The following is an 18004-nucleotide window of genomic DNA, read 5'->3' as shown; positions in this document are numbered from 1 at the left end:
AGCATTCGTGAAGCCCTGGGTTCAGTCCAAGGCACCACATGGACTGGTCGGGCACACCTGTCACCCCAGCACTCAGGAGGCAGAGGCAGGAGGGTCAGAAGTTCGAGGTCATCCTCAGCTACATAGCATGTTGGAAGTCAGCCTAAGTTACATGGGATCCTTCTTTAAAAAAAAAAAAAAGACAAACAAAAAAACTTTAGCCGGGCGTTGGTGGCGCACGCCTTTATTCCCAGCACTCGGGAGGCAGAGGCAGGTGGATCTCTGTGAGTTCCAGGCCAGCCTGGTCTACAGAGCGAGTTCCAGGACAGCCTCCAAAGCAATACAGAGAAATCCTGTCTCGAAAAACAAAACAAACAAAAAAAAAAACCTTTAAAAAGAGATGTTAGGTATGGAGAGACAGCTCTTTTCGGTTTTGGTTTTCCGAGACAGTTTCTCTGTGTAACAGCTTTGGCCATCCTGGAACTTGTTCTGTACTGGGACTTTAATCCCAGCCCTGGGGAGGCAGAGTCAGGGGGATCTACGTTAAGTTCCAGGCCAGCCTGATCTACAGAGTGAATCCCAGGACACCCAAGACTACACAGAGAAACCCTCTCTCGACAAACTAAAAAGAAAGAAAAACAAAATTCTTATGACACAAAAAACCCACAAGGTGGTGGTGCACACCTCTGATCCCAGCACTTGGGAGGCAGAGGCTGGTGGACCTCTGTTTAAGGCTAGCCTGGCCTACATAGGGAGTCCCAGGCCAGTCAAGACTACATAATAAGGCTCTGTCTCAAAAGAAATTGAGGGAAAGAAGGGAAGGGTGAGACCAGGTAGGCAGTGGTCCTTCGAGTCTGGCTTGGTCTGCCTTCCTTGCTGCTGGGAGGCGCATGTCCATTCATTCTGTGTGGGTCCTGACTCTGAATCTGAGAGCCACCGTCTGGGGGAAAGCAGAAGTCTCAGGGTTCCCCATCCTAGAGGCAGGTGTGCAGTGCAGCCCAGACTGAGAAATATTAGTCACCGCCCTGGCCAGCACCTGGAACCACATGCTCCTGCTGTGTGCTCAAGACCCACCCAGCACGGATTTACACCAGAAACTCCCTGCACAGTACACACGCTAATCTCCAGTCTTATTCATGTCCAGCCTTCTCCAGCAGTGGTTCTCAACCTGTGGGTCACAACCCGGCTGGGGGGAGTTGCATATCAGGTACCCTGCATATCAGATATTTTCATTACGATCGTAACAGTAGCAAAATCACAGTTACCAAGTAGTGTTTCAGTAGTGTTTCAGTTTGCTGTTGCTGTGAGGAGACACCCTGGCCACGCCACTCTTACAAAGGAAACATTTGACTGAGGTGGCTCGCTTACAGTTTCAGAGGTCCAGTCCATTGTGATCAGGAAGGGGAGCATGGTGGCCTGCAGGCTGACACGGTGCTGGGGCCAAGAGCCCTGCACCTTGACCTAGAGGCAACAGGAAGTCAACTGACTGTCAAACTGAGTGAAGCTTGAGAAAAAGACCTCAAAGCCCACCCCCACGGTGATACACTTCCCCCAACAAGGCCACACCTCCTACTAGTGCAGCTCCCTTGGGGGCCATTTTCTTTCAAACCACCACAAGTAGCAATGAAATGATTTTATGGGTGGGGGTCACCACAGCGAGAGGAACTGTGTTAAAGGGTCCCAGCATTAGGAAGGTTGAGAACCACTGCTCCACAGTCTTCCACAAAGGGCCCTGTGCCCGCTGAGGGAGGCGCTGGCATTCCTGTGCTGCAACACCCCATTCCGCTGCTTCCTCTCAGCTGGCACAACTGTCCTTCTCGTATCCAGGTGAAGCCTTGGGCATCAAGTACCCAGTGCAGGTCCCCTACAAGCGAATCAAAAGCAATCCAGGTTCAGTCCTCATCGAGGGCCTGCCTCCGGGGATCCCATTCCGCAAACCCTGCACCTTTGGCTCCCAGAACCTGGAACGGATCCTGGCTGTGGCGGACAAGATCAAGTTCACGGTCACCAGGTATTTGATGAGGAAGGGGAAGAGTCGAGACTTGCATGGCTGGCACTGGGTGCCCGCTCCAGAAATTTCGGCAATAGGGGAGTGTCTTAGTTAGGGTTGCTATTGTTGCGAAGAGACACCATGACCACAGCAACTCTTACAAAGGAAACATTTAGTTGGGGTGGCGCGCTTACGGTTTCAGAGGTTCGGTCCATTGGGATCGTGGCTGCGTGCAGGTACTGGAGAGGTAGCTAAGAGTCCTACATCTTACAGGCAACAGGAAGCCAACTGAACCGCCTAGGGAAGCTTAGGCAAAAGACCTCGAAGCCCGCCTCCACAGTGACACTTCCTCCAATCAGGCCACGCGTACTCCAACAAAGCCACACCTCCTAAGAGCGCCCCTCCCTGTGGGGGCCATTTCCTTTCACACCGCCACAGGGTGTTAGAGAGGAACTGCAGACCAGACAGGTTCAGGAGTTTCCACACAGTGACTGGCCACCCTTCTAACTGTATGCCCCTCAGCAGCCCTGTAGGCATAGCCAACCCCCTGAGAAAGCAAAAATTCCATGTACACACCTGGCCTGGGCACTTACTGAAACGTGGATCCTGGGGCTTGGGAGCTGGCTCAGTGGGGAAGGGTTTACTGAGCAGGCTTGAGGGTCTGAGTTCGGATCCTCAGCATCCGTGTAAAACTGTGGGCAGGCTGCCATGCACCTTTAACCCCAGCACTGACGTAGTAGGAAGAGTGAGAAGGATCCAGGGGCCTGCTTGCTAGCCAGTCTAGCCAGGTGGGACACCTTTCCTTAAAAACAAAAACAAGATGTAGAATGATTGAAGGAGACACACGCACGCACACACGAACACAGGCAAAGGTACCCTCCACGACCCCACCCCATAAACACAAATGGTGCAGATCCCAAAACATGCTTCTCTTCCCAGCGCTGAGAAGCAGAGCCAGGAGGGTTATGAGTTTGTTAGCCCTAGTTATATGACCATTGGGGGCGGGGGAGTCAGGGGGTGTGGCTTGGTTGGTTTCAGTCATGTCCAGTGTGCACAAAGCCCCCACTGTCATCCCCAGAACCACATAGACAAGGCTTCGTGGTACACACCTGTAATTACAACACCCAGGAGGTGGAGGCAGGAGGATCAGAAGTTCCAGGACTTCCTTGGCTGTAACATAGGGAGTTCAAGACTAGCCCGGGCTACAAGAGGTCCTCTCTGAAAGACTCAAACGTTAAATGCTAATGCGTGAAGTGGGCCTTAGGCGTTTGTTGCCGATTCCTTGGCAAGCTGGTATCATCTTGTGGTAGTCTTGTCCTCTGTGTCTTTTCCCTAAAACGCCCCACTTCTGTTTCCCTTCCAGGCCATTCCAAGGACTCATCCCAAAGCCTGGTGAGTGGTATTCTGTGTTTGGGAGGCACTTGGTGTTGGGGGCCTGGGGTTCTTGCACAGTTCTGGGAACTCCACGCCAAGTCCACAATGGCACAACTGCCTGACTCAAGGAGTGGGACCTGGGCTACTGACTGCTGTTCCCACAATTCCCTGTTGGTCTGCCCCAGGTTAGTGGAGAAAGCCTGCGGGTGCCCTGGTCCTAGGGCAGACAGGTAGCGCCGAAGCCCGCGGCTCCACCCAATCAGGGTTGCAGCTGTGTCAGCGTCCCCGTGCCCTCCGATGGGCCTGGCTCACCCAGTGAGTGTGTGGAGGAAATCGGTAGCAAATGTATGAGTGCTGTCCATGCAGGGCAGCTGGGAGGATGACGCAGTCTGTAAAATACTGGCTGTACAGACCTGGGGACCCGATCCCAGGGACCCACGAATGCGTCATATAGTAGCACACGCTTGTGATCCCCGTGCCAGAGAGGTGGAGAAGGGCAAACTGCTGAGGCCACTGGCCTGTCTGCCGGGTCTATTGAGCAAGCTCCGGGCCAGTGAGGGGCTGACTCAAAAGAGACTGAGCATAGTGGGGTAACCTTTAACCCCAGCAGCCGGGAGGCAGAGGCAGGTGGATCTCCGAGTTTGAGGTTTTCCCAATTTACGTAGTGAGTTCCAGGACAGCCAGGACTACACAGAGAGACTCTGTCTCAAAAAAAGCAAACAAACAAAAAAGAAAAGAGTGCCTATGGATTCCCCAGTGAAGGGCTGGGGTGTGGCTTGGTGGGGAAACAAACAGAAAAACCTCTGACCCTATCATACCTTCTGCAGCAGCTCACTGGGGGGATGCTGTACCCACAGAGGACAGAGCCCTGGGTGTAGCCAGAGGCTGAGCCAGAGCTGGCAGCCAGCCCAAGGGGGAAATGAGTGCTTCTTTAGGAAGAGAGCTGGGGACTTGTGAACACAGAGATCTGGGGACTTGTGAACACAGGGCTGGGGACTTGTGAACACAGAGATCTGGGGACTTGTGAACACAGAGATCTGGGGACTTGTGAACACAGAGATCTGGGGACTTGTGAACACAGAGATCTGGGGACTTGTGAACACAGAGATCTGGGGACTTGTGAACACAGAGATCTGGGGACTTGTGAACACAGAGATCTGGGGACTTGTAAACACAGAGATCTGGGGACTTGTGAACACAGAGATCTGGGGACTTGTGAACACAGAGATCTGGGGACTTGTGAACACAGGGCTGAGGACTTGTGAACACAGGGCTGGGGACTTGTGAACGCAGGGATCTGGGGACTTGTGAACACAGAGATCTGGGGACTTGTGAACACAGGGCTGCCTGCCCACCAGTGAAAGTTCCAGAAAGTCCCCTTACTTTGCGCTGTCCCTGGCCCAACCCCATTCTGCCTGATCCCATAGCAAGCCCCCCCTCCCCCCCCACTCCTGAGTTCGTGTGTGAATGCAGTCCTCTCGGCTCCAGGCTCATAGCTCCTCAGACCCCAGCCAGTGGCCAGCCCTGACGCAAGTGACCGCCTGATGTCTGTGTGAATGGTGCTACTGCTGTCTCTGTGTGGTCCAGGAAGTGTAGCTGAACCTCCAGCCCCCATAGAAAGCCAGGGAGCACATGTGTCAGCCAACCCGCTATAGCTCCCTGGGTCTCCCCCTGCCCTCCGTACCCTGCTTGTTTTGGGGACAGAGTCTTGATATGAATCCCAGACTGTCCTCAAACTTGTGATCCTCCTGAGTGTTCAGTGGAGCTGTGTGCCACCACTCTGGGGTTGGTTAGCTTCTCACAGGAGGAAACAGACTCAGAGAGGTTAGAAAAGTTCTCAAAGTCACCGGCCGTTTCCGTAGGCTGGCCCAGGTTTGAAAGGAGGTCGTACCTACTTAAAGCAGGATCCAGGTTGGATTTGCCCTCAGCCCGCCATCCACTGTGCCAAATCTCTGATCCTGCTGAGTGTCGTTTTGTCGCCCCCTCATGGCCACTATGTGCAATAACATGGCTCCTGTCAACAATCTTGTAAACACCCAGTTTAAAGCTGGTTTGCTTGTTGGGGTTTGTTTTTCGGGTTGGTTTTAGGAGTGTGTGTGTGTGTGTGTGTGTGTGTGTGTGTGTGTGTGTGTGTGTGTGTGTGTGTGTGTGTGTGTGTGTGTGTGTACATACTTTATGTGTTAGACTGTTTTCCCTGCACCGTGTGTGCGTATGCCCCATGTCTGTGCAGGTCAGAGAACTGGAGTTGTAGGTGGCTGTGAACCAAACCCTGGTCTTCTGGCAGGGCAGCCATCACTCTTAACCGCTGAGGCGTCTCTCTAGTCCTCACCCCTGTCCCGTCCTGGCTTGTGTCTTGAGGCAGCGTCTCCTGTAGACCAGGCTGACCTGGAACTTGACGTGAGCTGAGGATCATCTTAGGTCTTCCTGCCTGCACATCACAGCACTGGCATTGCACACATTTGCCGCTCTGTCAGACTGGGACACTCTTGTCTGAAGGTTTGTTGCTGTGATGAACACCGTGATCAAAAACACCTTGGGGAGGAAAGGTTTATTTCAGCTTATGACTCACAGTGTCCCTGAGGGAAGTCATAGCTGGAAGCCGGAGGCAGGAGCGGAGGCCTTGGAGGAGCGCTAACCACTGGCGTTTTCTCCCTGGCTTGCTCACCTTGCTTTTTTATAGGCCTCACAACATGCGCAGGGGTGGTCCCACCCACGATGGGTCTGGGTCCTCCCGCGTCAATCACTAATTAAGAACGTATACTACAGACTTGCTGAAAGGCAATCTGGTGGCAGCATTATCCCATTTGAATTTCACTTTTGTCGAGCAAGGAAAGGGGCCGGGAGCAGATGTAGCCCTCCGGGGAGCAGAGGTCCCCTGTGGGGATGGACTGCTGTGGGTATAATCCCAGAGGGCTCGCTGGAACAACCAGTGTTACTACAATTCATAAGCATCGTGGAGGAGAAGAGGAAGACAGGCCTATACACACGTGCGAAGTCCTCCAAAAATGGCTACAGATTGGTTTCCACAGAGCCACACTGTGGCCTCCTTCGGGTGGAGTCTTTCTCTCCAGTGACAAGCCACTCACATTGGAGCTTAGGGTGTAGCTGCCAGCCTGGGGAGGCAACATTTTCCAGGTTGGGATGAAGAGACAGCCGTGAGCTCAGCTCAGCCTTCCCACTCGTGGGTTTGTTATTGTTTGAAGCAGAGTGCCTCAGGTATCCCAGGCTAGCCTTGAACTTGCTGGACAGCAAGGATGATCTTGAACCCTGACCCTCCAGCCTCCACGATACTTCCAAAGTGCTAGGATTATAAGTGTGTACCCCATACTGGTGTGTGTGTGTGTGTGTGTGTGTGTGTGTGTGTGTGTGTGTGTGTGTGGTACTGGGGGGTGCAGCCCAGGGCTTCATGCATGCTAGGCAAGCACTCTACCAATAGAGTTACATCCCTAGCCAGCTGTCTGCCTGCTTGTCTTTGACAGCGGCTCATTATGTAGCCCAGGCTAGCCTTGAATTTGCAGTCCTCTTCCTCTTTTTCCTTCCAAGTAGCATACCACTGGGCCTGGTGTGGTCTGGTGTATGTTTTGTTTTCAGGCATCAGTTTTGTTTTTCAAATGATGTCAGATTTGCTTCTTTTTTTTGGTAGCCGGGGTGACAGCCTCCCCCGGGGCAGGTACACTGCTCAAGGTAAAGCTGGAGCCGAGGACTAGGATGGTCCACAGAGGCCTGAGCCCGGGCTGTGGGCCAGGGAGAGGTGAATTAAGATCTAGAAGGGGATGGAGTGGCTGGTGAGGAAGGTGGGAGTGAAGGTGACACTAGTCTAAAAGCCTGACTCTTCAGATCTGTGGGGGGTGGTGAGGGGCAGCTTTGGAAGTAGTGACCTCCCTGTCTCTGGAGGCATTCACACTGAGTTAGGCAGTCAGTCACTTCCCAAACACCATATTCCCTCCAGGGCTTGTTGCAAAGGAGGAGGGCAAGAGCTGTTCCCTCTGACGGGTGTTGGCGGTGCACGCCTTTAATCCCAGCATTGGGGAGACAGAGGCAGGTGGATCTCTGTGAGTTCAAGACCAGCCTGGTCTACAAGAGCTAGTTCCAGGACAGCCTCCAAAGCCACAAAGAAACCCCCTGTCTCGAAAAACCAAAAAAAAAAAAAAAAAAAAAGAGCTTTTCCCTCCTCACAGTACCTGACAGGAACCACTTCCCTTTGCTGCCAGTTGGGAGCTTCCAAACAGTCTGTCACTTCCTTCCTCTGTAGGGTGTCGTGATAGACATCTGTCATCCCAGTACCCGGAGGAGTTCAAGGCCAGTTTCAGCTACATAGGAAGTCTGAGGCTAGCCTGGACTGTAAGAGACCTTGTCTTAAAATTGAATAATAAGGTCTTGAGATATGACTCAGAGGTTAAGAGTGTTTGCTGCTTTCCCAGAAGACCTGAGGTCACTTCTTAGCCCGTAACTCCAGCACCAGAGGATCCAGTGTCCTCTTCTAGCCACCACAGACACCCACAGACACTTGGTACACACGCACGTGCACGCATGCATACACATCATAACTGTTTCCTCTGACCCCAGGTGCAGCGCCAGTGGGCTGTCTAGGAAAAATGGGTGCACTGGGGTCCCCACAGGGAGAGCAGAGCTGCCCGCTTCCCACGTGACGCCAGCAAGCCAGTTCAGCTCTTTTGAACACCAGTGTCCTTATCTATAGAACAGCAAGGATGAGCAGGGCAGTGTCAGCACACGACTTTAATCCCAGCACTCCGGGAGGACAGCCAGGGATACACAGAGAAACCCTGCCTTGGCAAACAAAAACAAGAACCCAGGAAGGGTTACCTTCTCTCCACCCTGGAGCCCAAAGCCAAGCCTGTCTCAGAGGCTCAGAAGGACTGGGTGTGCAGCCTGGGTTAGGCCCGGCGAGCTTTTGTGTGCTGGGTCCCCGCTGCCCAGAAACCTGAGCGCCCCAGGGAGCTGGACCCAAATTCTCAGCGGTCAGAGTTTAATCTAGGACACCCACAGTAGACTTCCCGGTTCAGGTTCAATTTCCAGAAATTGTTATGGCAGATTAAGCCCCGCCCCACCCCCATGAGAATTTATTCCAACCACTCAGAAAATAAGAAGGGAGGGGAAATTAAAACTAATAATAGCCTGCTCCCAAAGAGAAGCCAGTCTAGGACAGAAATCCCCCTGTGGCTTTATGTAGGGTTAGGCTATCGCACTGGATTCTTAGGCTCTCTTCCATCTGTAAGTTGCTTTCCAGTCCTGTGCCCACCCCCACCCCCACCCCGTGTCCCTCCTTCCGTAGGCTGGCCTAGAGCTCAGAGATCCACCTGCATCTGCTTCCCGAGTGCCACCACCAGCTCAGCCAACTTAGTATTTTCTAAGCAAGTTTATTGGTGAGTCTTCTATAACATCAGTGTGTCCCTGAGGAAAGTACACAGACCATTTCCCCAGCTTCGCCTGAGGCCTCTCGGTGCTGTCTACTGCCACCTTGAAACTGAGGAGAGTGCTGGGCGGTGGTGGCGCACGCCTTTAATCCCAGCACTCGGGAGGCAGAGGCAGGCGGATCTCTGTGAGTTCGAGGCCAGGCTGGACCGATAGCCTCCGAAACAATACAGAGAAACCCTGTCTCATAAAAACCAAAAAAAAAGAAAAGAAACTGAGGAGAGCGTCAGGGAGAGGGGGACCTGAGACAGGCCTGGGGACCAGTGTGGGGTTGATGCTGACAATCGGGCAGCAAGGAGGGAAACAGTCCCTTTTGCCCCTTTAGGGACTATATTTGCCTTTCCTGTGCTGTGGCGTTAGATAACTGATCTCTTCAGAGAAGCTAACTTATGGTCTGTGGTCCTAGATAAGTTCATTTACTCCGTAATCTTGGATGAGTTAGCTCACTGTTGGGTGACCATAGATAAGTTAACTTACTCTCTGCGATGGGGTCTTGGATAAGCCCCTTACAATCTGCAATGTCAGGTAGGTTGGCTCACTATGGCTAGGCCTTGATTTCTTCAGAGTCCCCTCTGCCCTTCCGTATTCCATTCCCCAAGGCTGAAGGGATCGTTTCCTGGCTCCAGTCCTGTAGTCCCTGCCCTTCCTCCCTGTTTCCCTTCCTCCCTGCCTCCCCTCCCAGCTCTGTCTTGGTCTTGAGAGCTGAACAACACTGTCCTTTCTCAGAATCCAGTGATGCCACAATTCCAGCGCCAGCCACACTTCCTCCATGGCATTATCTAGGCTGCTCTCTGTCAATATTGGCTGCTGTAGTGACCGCTTTCCTGTCTTCCTGGGACTCGCTGACCACTGCCAGGGTGGGGCAGGGAGGCCTCTCTGGGCCTGGGCTTCCTCCTTTATATCAGAGGGAGCCCTGGAGCCGCAGGGTAGTGTCTGGGAGACCCTGACCACTCTAGGTCTGTGGAAACTCAGCCAGGGCTATGACTCACTCCACCCCTAGATGGGTTAAAGATCTCAAGTCCTGCACCACCCCGTGTGTGGTTGGGAAGGAACTTCTGTGTTCTTGGGTTCCTAAATATGAGGCTCCAGGAAGTTGAGGGAGCCCTGGAACTTTCTGTAAGATTCCAGAAACCCTTATGCAAATGTAGGAAGCAGAGGGGCTCAGGAGATGGCTCATTAAGCCAATCAGCAAACCCGCAGAGAAAAGGACAGGTATGGTGGTATCCACTTATAGTCCCAGCTCTGGGGAGCAAAGACAAGTACATCCCTGGTGCTGATTAGCCAGCGAGTCTAACCAACTTGGCCAGTTCCAGATACCAGACGCTCTCAAAACGTAAGAGTCCCGAGGAAGGGTTCCACAGGCATAAAGGAACAAACGCAAACACACAAAAATTAACTTCTAAAGGCCACCAACGTCAATAAAAAAACAGCCGGCACCTTTATTTGAGTTGGTATGACATCAGCCTGGCTTGGCCACCAGCCACATTAGTGGTCTTTGAGCTACATTAGACAGTAAGGGTGGGGTGTGGGTCAGCTCGATATTAAACCAATCATAGTGACAGATACTCCCACAGTGCACAGAAGGATCATTTCATAGCAGTGTTGTTAGCCCTTGTAGGAGGGTTGTGGGTGCTTGTGCCACTGAATATGTGGAGGTCAGAGGACAACAGTGGGAGTCAGTTCTGTCTTCCTAATGCGTAGGTCTCAGAGTTTGAACTGGGTTATCAGGTTAGTAGCAGATATCTTAACCCTGTTTATTTGGGGGGGCTGTGGTTGTTTTTGTAAATAGTCTCTCTGGCTGTCCTGGATCTCACTGTGTAGACCAGGCTGGCCTCGAACACCCAGAGATGTACCTGCCTCTGTCTCCCAGTGCTGGAATTAAAATGATATGCCACGATGTCCAGCTCTAAGCACTCGGGTTGGGCAGTTCACCACCTCCTATGATGACAGCTCCAGGGGACCCTTCAGGTACTGCATACATGCGACTTATACACATAAACAAAAATAATAAATAAACTGGGTGTGGTGACACACATCTTTTAATGCAGCCCTGAGAAGCAGAGGCAGGGGGAACTCTATGAGTTCAGGCTGGCAAAGCTACACATTGCTAAGCGGTGGTGGCACACACCTTCCAGGTGGATCTCTGTGAGTTTGAGGTCTACAAATTGATTTCTAGAACAACCCAGGGCTACAAAGAGAAACCCTGTCTCAAAAACAAAATAAAACAAAGCATAAGCTACATATGAAAACCAGATAAGTAACAAGACCATAGATAGATAGATAGATAGATAGATAGATAGATAGATAGATAGATAGATGAGATACTAGAAGCACAGACCATCCATGCCCCCGTGTCACCCAGGTGGTGACAGTGCACACTTTTGTTCCCAGCACTCGGGAGGCAGAGGCAGGCGGATCTCTGAGGAGACCAGCCTGGTCTACAGAGTGAGTTCCAGGACAGCCTCCAAAGCCACAGAGAAGCCCTTATACAGCAGGCTGTACACTCTGGTTCCATCTGCAGCACCAAGCAGGGCATGTGGGAACATTCCTCTAAACCCAACACTTAGAAGACTGAGAGAGGCCGGGTGGGGCAACAGTGTGAGACCCTGTCTCCGAAAAGTAAAAGCAAAGCAACAAGAGAAGCATTCCAGGCCCCTGGGTGGCACCTCTTGTGACCTCCTGAGCGTCCCATCACACCTGTTTCTGGGGCTGTGACTGGTATCCCCTACACTGTTGGCTCCTCTTGGTGTGCTCTATGCCTGGCCTGTAGGGGGATGCTGCTTGGGAAATTCAGGTGGATGGGAGGATGAGTGGGTGTGTGGATGGATGGATGGATGGATGGGTGGAGGATGGAATGGAGGTGAGAGGGTGGGTGTGTGGATGGATGGATTTGAGTGGGATGAGTGGGTGGAAATACTTATGAAACCAGAGCAGCTGCCGTGGAATAGGCGGTATCTAGAGAGGCTGCCCAGCAGGCCAGGGCCACAGCACATAGGAGAAGCGTGTGCTGGCCCTGCAGTCTTATCGTGTCCCTGCAGATGAGGATGACGCCAACAGGCTCGGTGAGAAGGTGATCCTCCGAGAGCAGGTGAAGGAGCTCTTCAATGAGAAATACGGTCAGTGCCTGCAGGTGGCTGGGGTGGATCTACAGGGCGCACCCACAGTCACTGGTGGTGTATGTGTTAGTTACTGTGAGACAATACCCACCTTTAAGGAAGGCTTCCTCTTGGGTCACAGATTAACACTAGTCCATAGGCCAAGGGCATGAAGCAGTTGGTCACGTGTGCAGTCGGGAAGCAGAGAGGGACAATTCCAGCTCACTTGGTCCATTTTAATTCAGTTCTGGAACCCCAGCCTATGACTGTGCCTCCCACATTTAGAGTGGGTCTTCCCATATCAGTTAACCCAATCTAGAAACTTCCTCACATACAGATGTGCCCAGAGGTACGTCTTCCAGGTAATTCTAGAACCTGTGGACAAACTATCATAACACCGTTTATGGATGATGTCCCTGGCTGCTGAGTTGGGCTGTCAGAGTCACGAAGCCTTCCCTACGGTGTTTTACCTTCTGACATGGGGGCATCTTTCTCTGGTTCTGACCTTTGCTCTCTAGGTGAGGCCCTGGGACTGAATCGGCCTGTGTTGGTCCCTTACAAACTGATCCGGGACAGCCCAGATGCCGTGGAGGTGAAAGGCCTTCCTGATGACATCCCCTTCCGGAACCCCAACACCTACGACATCCATCGGCTGGAGAAGATCCTGAAGGCCAGAGAGAATGTGCGGATGGTCATCATCAACCAACTCCAGTGAGTGCTACAGGGCAGACAGAGGGCAAGAGCTGTGGGAGGGGAGAGGTACCACCCTGGCCCAGGACAAGGTCAGCAGGCTCCGCCAGAGAATCCTGAGCCAGAAAAGAAAATCAACTCCAATTTCTTTTGTTTGTTTTGAGACAGAGGCTCATTTAGCCCAGGCCTGGGACACGCTATGTAGTTGAAGCTGACCTTGAACTCCTAATATTCCTGCCTCCACCTCCTCGGTGCTGAGATTACAGGCATGAGCCACTCTACCCAGCTGACAATTCATAATTTCTTAAGTATCCTCTGTGTTCTCCAGGTGTTTTAGGACAGGGCTGAAGAGATGGCTCGGCAGCTTAGAGCACTGGTTGCTCTCCCAGAGAACCCAGGTTTGACTGTCAGCTTCCACGTGGCGGCTCACAACTATCCCTAACTCCATTTCCAGGGGGTCCCATACCTTCCTCTGACTTCCCTGGGCACTGCACAGACATGCACACATGCACACAGAAACTCATACAATAGAAAAAGAATCCTACAAAAATAAAACAAGCCAGACGTTGATGGTGCACGCCTTTAATCCCAGCACTTGGGAGGCAGAGGCAGGTGGATCTCTGTGAGTTCGAGGCCAGCCCGGTCTACAGAGTGAGTTCCAGGACAGGCTCCAAAGCAATACAGAGAAACCCTCTCAAAATAAATAAATAAATAAAATAAAATCTTTTAAAGTTTGGGGTAGGAGCTGGGGAGATGTTGCAGTTGGTGCAACAAGCTTGCCATACAAGCGTGAAGACCTGAGCTCAGATCCCCAGGACCCATAGTGTGCACCTGTAATCCCACCACTGGGAAGGCAAAAAAAAAAAAAAAAAAAACAAGAGGATTCCTGGGGCGCACTGGCTGTCCAGGCTAACCAAATTAGTGAGCTTCTGGTTCAATGAGAGATTCTGCCTAAAAGTATAACATGGAGACTAGGACATGAGGGGTTAAAGGACAACAGGTAAAAATATTTGCTGCTGCATAACCACGAGGGCTAGAGCTTGGATTCCAGTGGCCTTGTAACACGTGTGTCCCCTGGTGCATGCCTGTGGCCCCACAAGTAGGGTGGAGACAGGAGGATCTGTGGCGTTTGCTGGCTTCCAGCCCAGTGAGAAAATGCTAGTGCCGGCTTCAGGGAGAGACTGTGCCTTAAAGGAACAGGTGGAGAATGGTAAAGACACTCAGCTCCCTCTCTTCTGGCCTCCTCCTGTGCACGCAGGCTCGCACACCTGTATACACACACGTGTATGTAAGTAAGTAAATAATTCTTTAGAATAAAAATAGCATGGAGGGTAGCTGAGGAAGACACCCAGTGTTAGCCTGTGCCCCCACACACACGCGTGCATACAGCCTCACGCACGCACGCACGCACGCATGCACGCACGCACACGCACGCACGCACACACACACCTTTACCTGACAACCCAAGTAAGGTTTCTGGCACTCACATCATAAAAGGAGTGAACTGACTTGTCTCCTGCAGTTTGTCCTCTGACCTCTACTGGACACACTTGCGCACAGACATACACAAAATAAGTAAATGTAATTTTTTTTTTTTTTGGTTTTTATGAGACAGGGTTTCTCTGTATTGTTTCGGAGGCTATCGGTCCACCCGGCCTTGAACTCACAGAGATCCGCCTGCCTCTGCCTCCCGAGTGCTGGGATTAAAGGCGTGCGCCACCACCGCCCGGCTATAAAAAAAAATTTTTAAAGAGAAAAAAAAGCCAGGCATTGATGGTGCACGCCTTTAATCCCAGCACTCAGGAGGCAGAGGCAGGCAGATCTCTGTGAGTCTGAGGCCAGCCTGGTAACAGAGCGAGTTCCAAGACAGCCTCCAAAACAATACAGAGAAACCCTATCTCGAAAGAGAGAGAGAGAGAGAGAGAGAGAGAGAGAGAGAGAGAGAGAGAGAGAGAGAGAGAGAGAGAGAGAGAGAGAGAGAGAGGAGAGAGAGAATGTTTGAGGGACAACGTGTACTGATGTATTCCTATAATCCCAGTAATAGAGGAACCAGCCCCGGCTGCATAGTGAGGCTCTGTCCCAAAAAGAAAGGCGTTTGAGGGGTTTTGTGCTCTGGTCACTTGAGCCTGTTTCCGGTGGGATATCCATGGTGGAAGGTGCTGCTCACCTCATGGGAGCCAGGGAGCAGGGCGAGGAAGAGAAGAGGAAGCAATGGTAGGAGGATCCCCACCGAGGACACGACCTCAATGACCCATCCCTCCCACTAGGACCCACCCACCTCCTAAAGGTCTAGCGTGCCAGGTTGGCAACCATACATTTAACACATGGACCATCAGGCAACACTTAGGGCGTAGAACTATAATGTGAACTGACCTGGCTGTAGCCGCAGTAGCTACGCCTCCACTATGGAGAGTAGGTGTCCATACCCAAGGAGCGGGTGAGGAGAGGAAACCACCTAACCGTGGCCTTGCTTCTCTTTTTCAGACCTTTTGCAGAAGTCTGCAATGATGCCAAGGCGCCAGGTGAGTCAGGCAGGAGAGGCCAGTCTTCTGCCTCATGGGGACCAGTCTGTTGCCTTCAAAAATTAAAAAAATGAAAAGTCACAGGCAGGCATAGTCCTTGGGGTGATTCAGTGATAAAGGTGCTTGCTGCTAAACCTGATGACCTGAGTTCAAATCCCTGGAGCCCACATGATGGAGAAACCGAGCCAACTCCTACAGGTTGTCCTCTGACCTCCATTCATGTGCCATATACGCATACATAAATGAAATAGGTAAGGGTGGGTTGTGGATCAGTCGGGAGAGTCTGAACAAAGTCCCTACCACCCCGTAAATCAGGTGTCGTGGCATACGCCTTTAATCCTGGTACTTGAGAGGTAGAGGCAGGAGGATCAGGAGTCAAGACCAGCTTCAGCCACACTGTGACTTAGAGGCCAGCCTAGGCTACCTAAGACCCCATCTCAGCAAACCAAACCAAGAGGCTTTGGTAGGAAGTGCAAAGAGTTGCTCAGGGCTTTTGAAGGTCTTGGGGAGACAGCCATGCTGAAAGTGGAGTGCTCTAGGTGAAGCGGAGTCCTGTACCGAGCCTGAGCCCGCTGAGCTGGGTGAGGGGATGTTTGTATCAGCAAAGCGGGGTAGGTGACTAGGAGCCAGAGCGGGACAACTGTCCCTTATACCTGCTTGAGGAGCAAGACTAGACAGCTGAGCCTCAGCCACTTGGTGGGTGGAGGGGGGGGGTCACAGAGCCCGGGTTGCTTTAAAAGGGTATAGCCTCAGCACAGAAGTGCAGCACCTGCCTAGAATCCCCCAGTAAGGGCCTAGGAGTGTGGTTCATATACAAAGCCCTGGGTTCCATTCCCGGGACAATTTGGGGGAGGGAAAAAAAAATCAAACACTAAAATTCTAAAAGCAAGGGCTTTCTCCAGGGAGTTCAGGAGCCCGACACAGAAGGGCCCCCAGCATCCGGCCTCAGCAACTGTTTCTTCCACCAGCCAAAGACATCCCCAAGCGCAAGAGAAAGCGGGTCTCGGAAGGCAACTCGGTCTCCTCCTCTTCCTCTTCTTCATCCTCGTCCTCTAACCCAGAGTCTGTGGCCTCCACCAACCAGATCTCCCTCGTGGTAAAGTCACGCAGATCTGAACTTCACCCTAATTCTGTGTGGCCTGTGCCCCTCCCTCGGGCAGGGCCGCCCGCAGCCCCAGGAACTGGGAGGCCCTGGGCTCTGAGAGGGGCTCAGCCAACCTCAGAGGTGCAGGCGCATGCGCTTGTCTTACCCACAAGATAGACCGAGGGGGTCTGTGCCATCAGCACAGTGCTTGAAGTGTGAGTGCCACCAGCGGAGCCAGAGGGGCGGATGGTCACATGACAGGACACTGCCGCCATCATCTGTCGGCCACGTTGCTGAGTTTGGCTGTTGCCTGATGATTTAGGGGAAAACCTATGTTAAAAAAAAAAAACAAAAAACTGGTGGTGATGGCGTACGCCTATAGTCCCACAAGTTCGAGGCCAGCTTGGGCTATATGAGTATTCTGTCTCAAAGAAAACTACTGAGCAGGGCTGGGGGTGTGGCTCAGTCAGCATGAAGTCCCCGGTTGTGTCCCCAGCTCCGCATAAACTGGACATGGTGGCGCACACCTGTGACCCCAGCACTGGCGAGGTAGAGGCAGGAGGATCAGGAGTTCAAGGTCAGCCTCAGGACATGAGAAATTTGAGGCTAGCCTGGGTTACATGAGACTGTCTCCGCAGAAAGGAATGGAGGAAAGAAAGACTGGTATTAGGATTTCTAGACCCTTGGTGTGTCCCTTCAGCCTCTTTCTGGTACTCTGGAAAGCCCAGAACTGCATTTGTTTCCCCTGCCTTTGTTTTTATCATTGAGGTGGGACAGTCTGTGGGGTGAAGCTGGGCATATGGTGCTTCCTGTGCCTGCTCACTCAGCCCTCCCTGGTGTCTAACCCACGTGTTGACCCCCCTGGAACACAGGCAGGGGACAGTCACACCAGACTACCTGTGTGGCCTCAGAGATGCCAGTAGCTGCCTAAGTGGCATTTGAGTTTGCCCTCTAAGAAAGCGAGTTAGTTATTCTGGGAGTTCCTTCGTGTCATCTGGAGTCCTAACCTGGTCCCTCTGTCCCCCTCTCTCTAGCAGTGGCCAGTGTACATGGTGGACTATTCCGGACTAAACGTGCAGCTTCCAGGTCCCCTTGACTATTAGACCTCAGAGCCGAATCAGGACCTCAACTCAGAAAGACTAAAGGAAATGTAATTTATGTACAAAGTATATTCGGATATGTATCGATGCCTTTTAGTTTTTCCAATGATTTTTACACTATATTCCTGCCGCCAAGGCCTTTTTAAATAAGTAAAAGAAAGAAAAAGAAAAAAGTGTTACCTTTATTTATTTTTTTCTGGTTGTATGTACGCTTTTGGTGGTGTGACCCCAGCAGCCACCCAGGGACCGAGTCAGGCAAGACACCAGCTCAGGTGCCTGGATTGTATTCTCTGGAGTCTCAAGTGTCTGGGGACAGAAGTTACTTTCTTTACCGCCAAAGGACTTATGGCCGCAGGAGGAGCCACAGAGTGCTTGCCTAGCCCTCCCAAAGCCATCCAGCGCTGTATCTCCTGGGTGTGTGTGGTGCACACCTGTACCCCCAACACTCATGATGGGGACAGGAGGGTCAGGAGTTCCCATTTGGGGCTGGGGAGGTAATGGCGGGGAAAGTGCACCTTGCTTTGCAAGCGTGGCCACCTGACCTCAGAATTCCAAAGTCCTCAGGAGCTGTGCGCCGTGGCATCTGCCTATAACCCTGGTGATGGGAGGTGATGGAATCCCTGGAGCTTGCTGGCTGGCCTGCTGGTCTAACTAGATTAGTGAGTTCTGGGTTCAGAGAAGGATCCTGTCTCCAAAAATAAGACGAAAACGGATGGCAAGATGGCTTAGTGGGTAAA

At 52.2% G+C, this 18004-nt stretch overlaps 1 protein-coding gene across 13 annotated transcripts in view; it reads left to right on the top strand.

The window, feature by feature from the left end:
- Gtf2ird1 (GTF2I repeat domain containing 1) overlaps positions 1-17423 on the top strand; it is an 89849-nt gene extending 72426 nt beyond the window's left edge. For 8 of the 13 annotated variants that reach the window (XM_040731209.1, XM_040731206.1, XM_040731208.1 and 5 more), the window contains exons 21-26: positions 1807-1990; positions 3333-3361; positions 11815-11892; positions 12390-12582; positions 15046-15083; positions 16052-17423. In XM_040731209.1, the coding sequence (XP_040587143.1) occupies positions 1807-1990; positions 3333-3361; positions 11815-11892; positions 12390-12582; positions 15046-15083; positions 16052-16344 (815 nt within the window). In that variant the 3' untranslated portion in view covers positions 16345-17423. Of the gene's footprint in view, positions 1-1806; positions 1991-3332; positions 3362-5205; positions 5434-11814; positions 11893-12389; positions 12583-15045; positions 15084-15985 lie in introns of those variants that run through there. The other 5 variants (XM_040731210.1, XM_040731207.1, XM_040731205.1 and 2 more) reach the window with 4 other exon arrangements.
- The last annotated feature ends 581 nt before the right edge of the window (positions 17424-18004 follow it).

Source organism: Mesocricetus auratus, unplaced genomic scaffold (assembly GCF_017639785.1).
Source record: "Mesocricetus auratus isolate SY011 unplaced genomic scaffold, BCM_Maur_2.0 Super-Scaffold_100025, whole genome shotgun sequence".
Taxonomy (NCBI): Eukaryota; Metazoa; Chordata; class Mammalia; order Rodentia; family Cricetidae; genus Mesocricetus; species Mesocricetus auratus.
The sequence above is the reverse complement of the archived record's forward strand: the minus strand, read 5'-3'. Positions and strand labels throughout refer to the sequence as shown.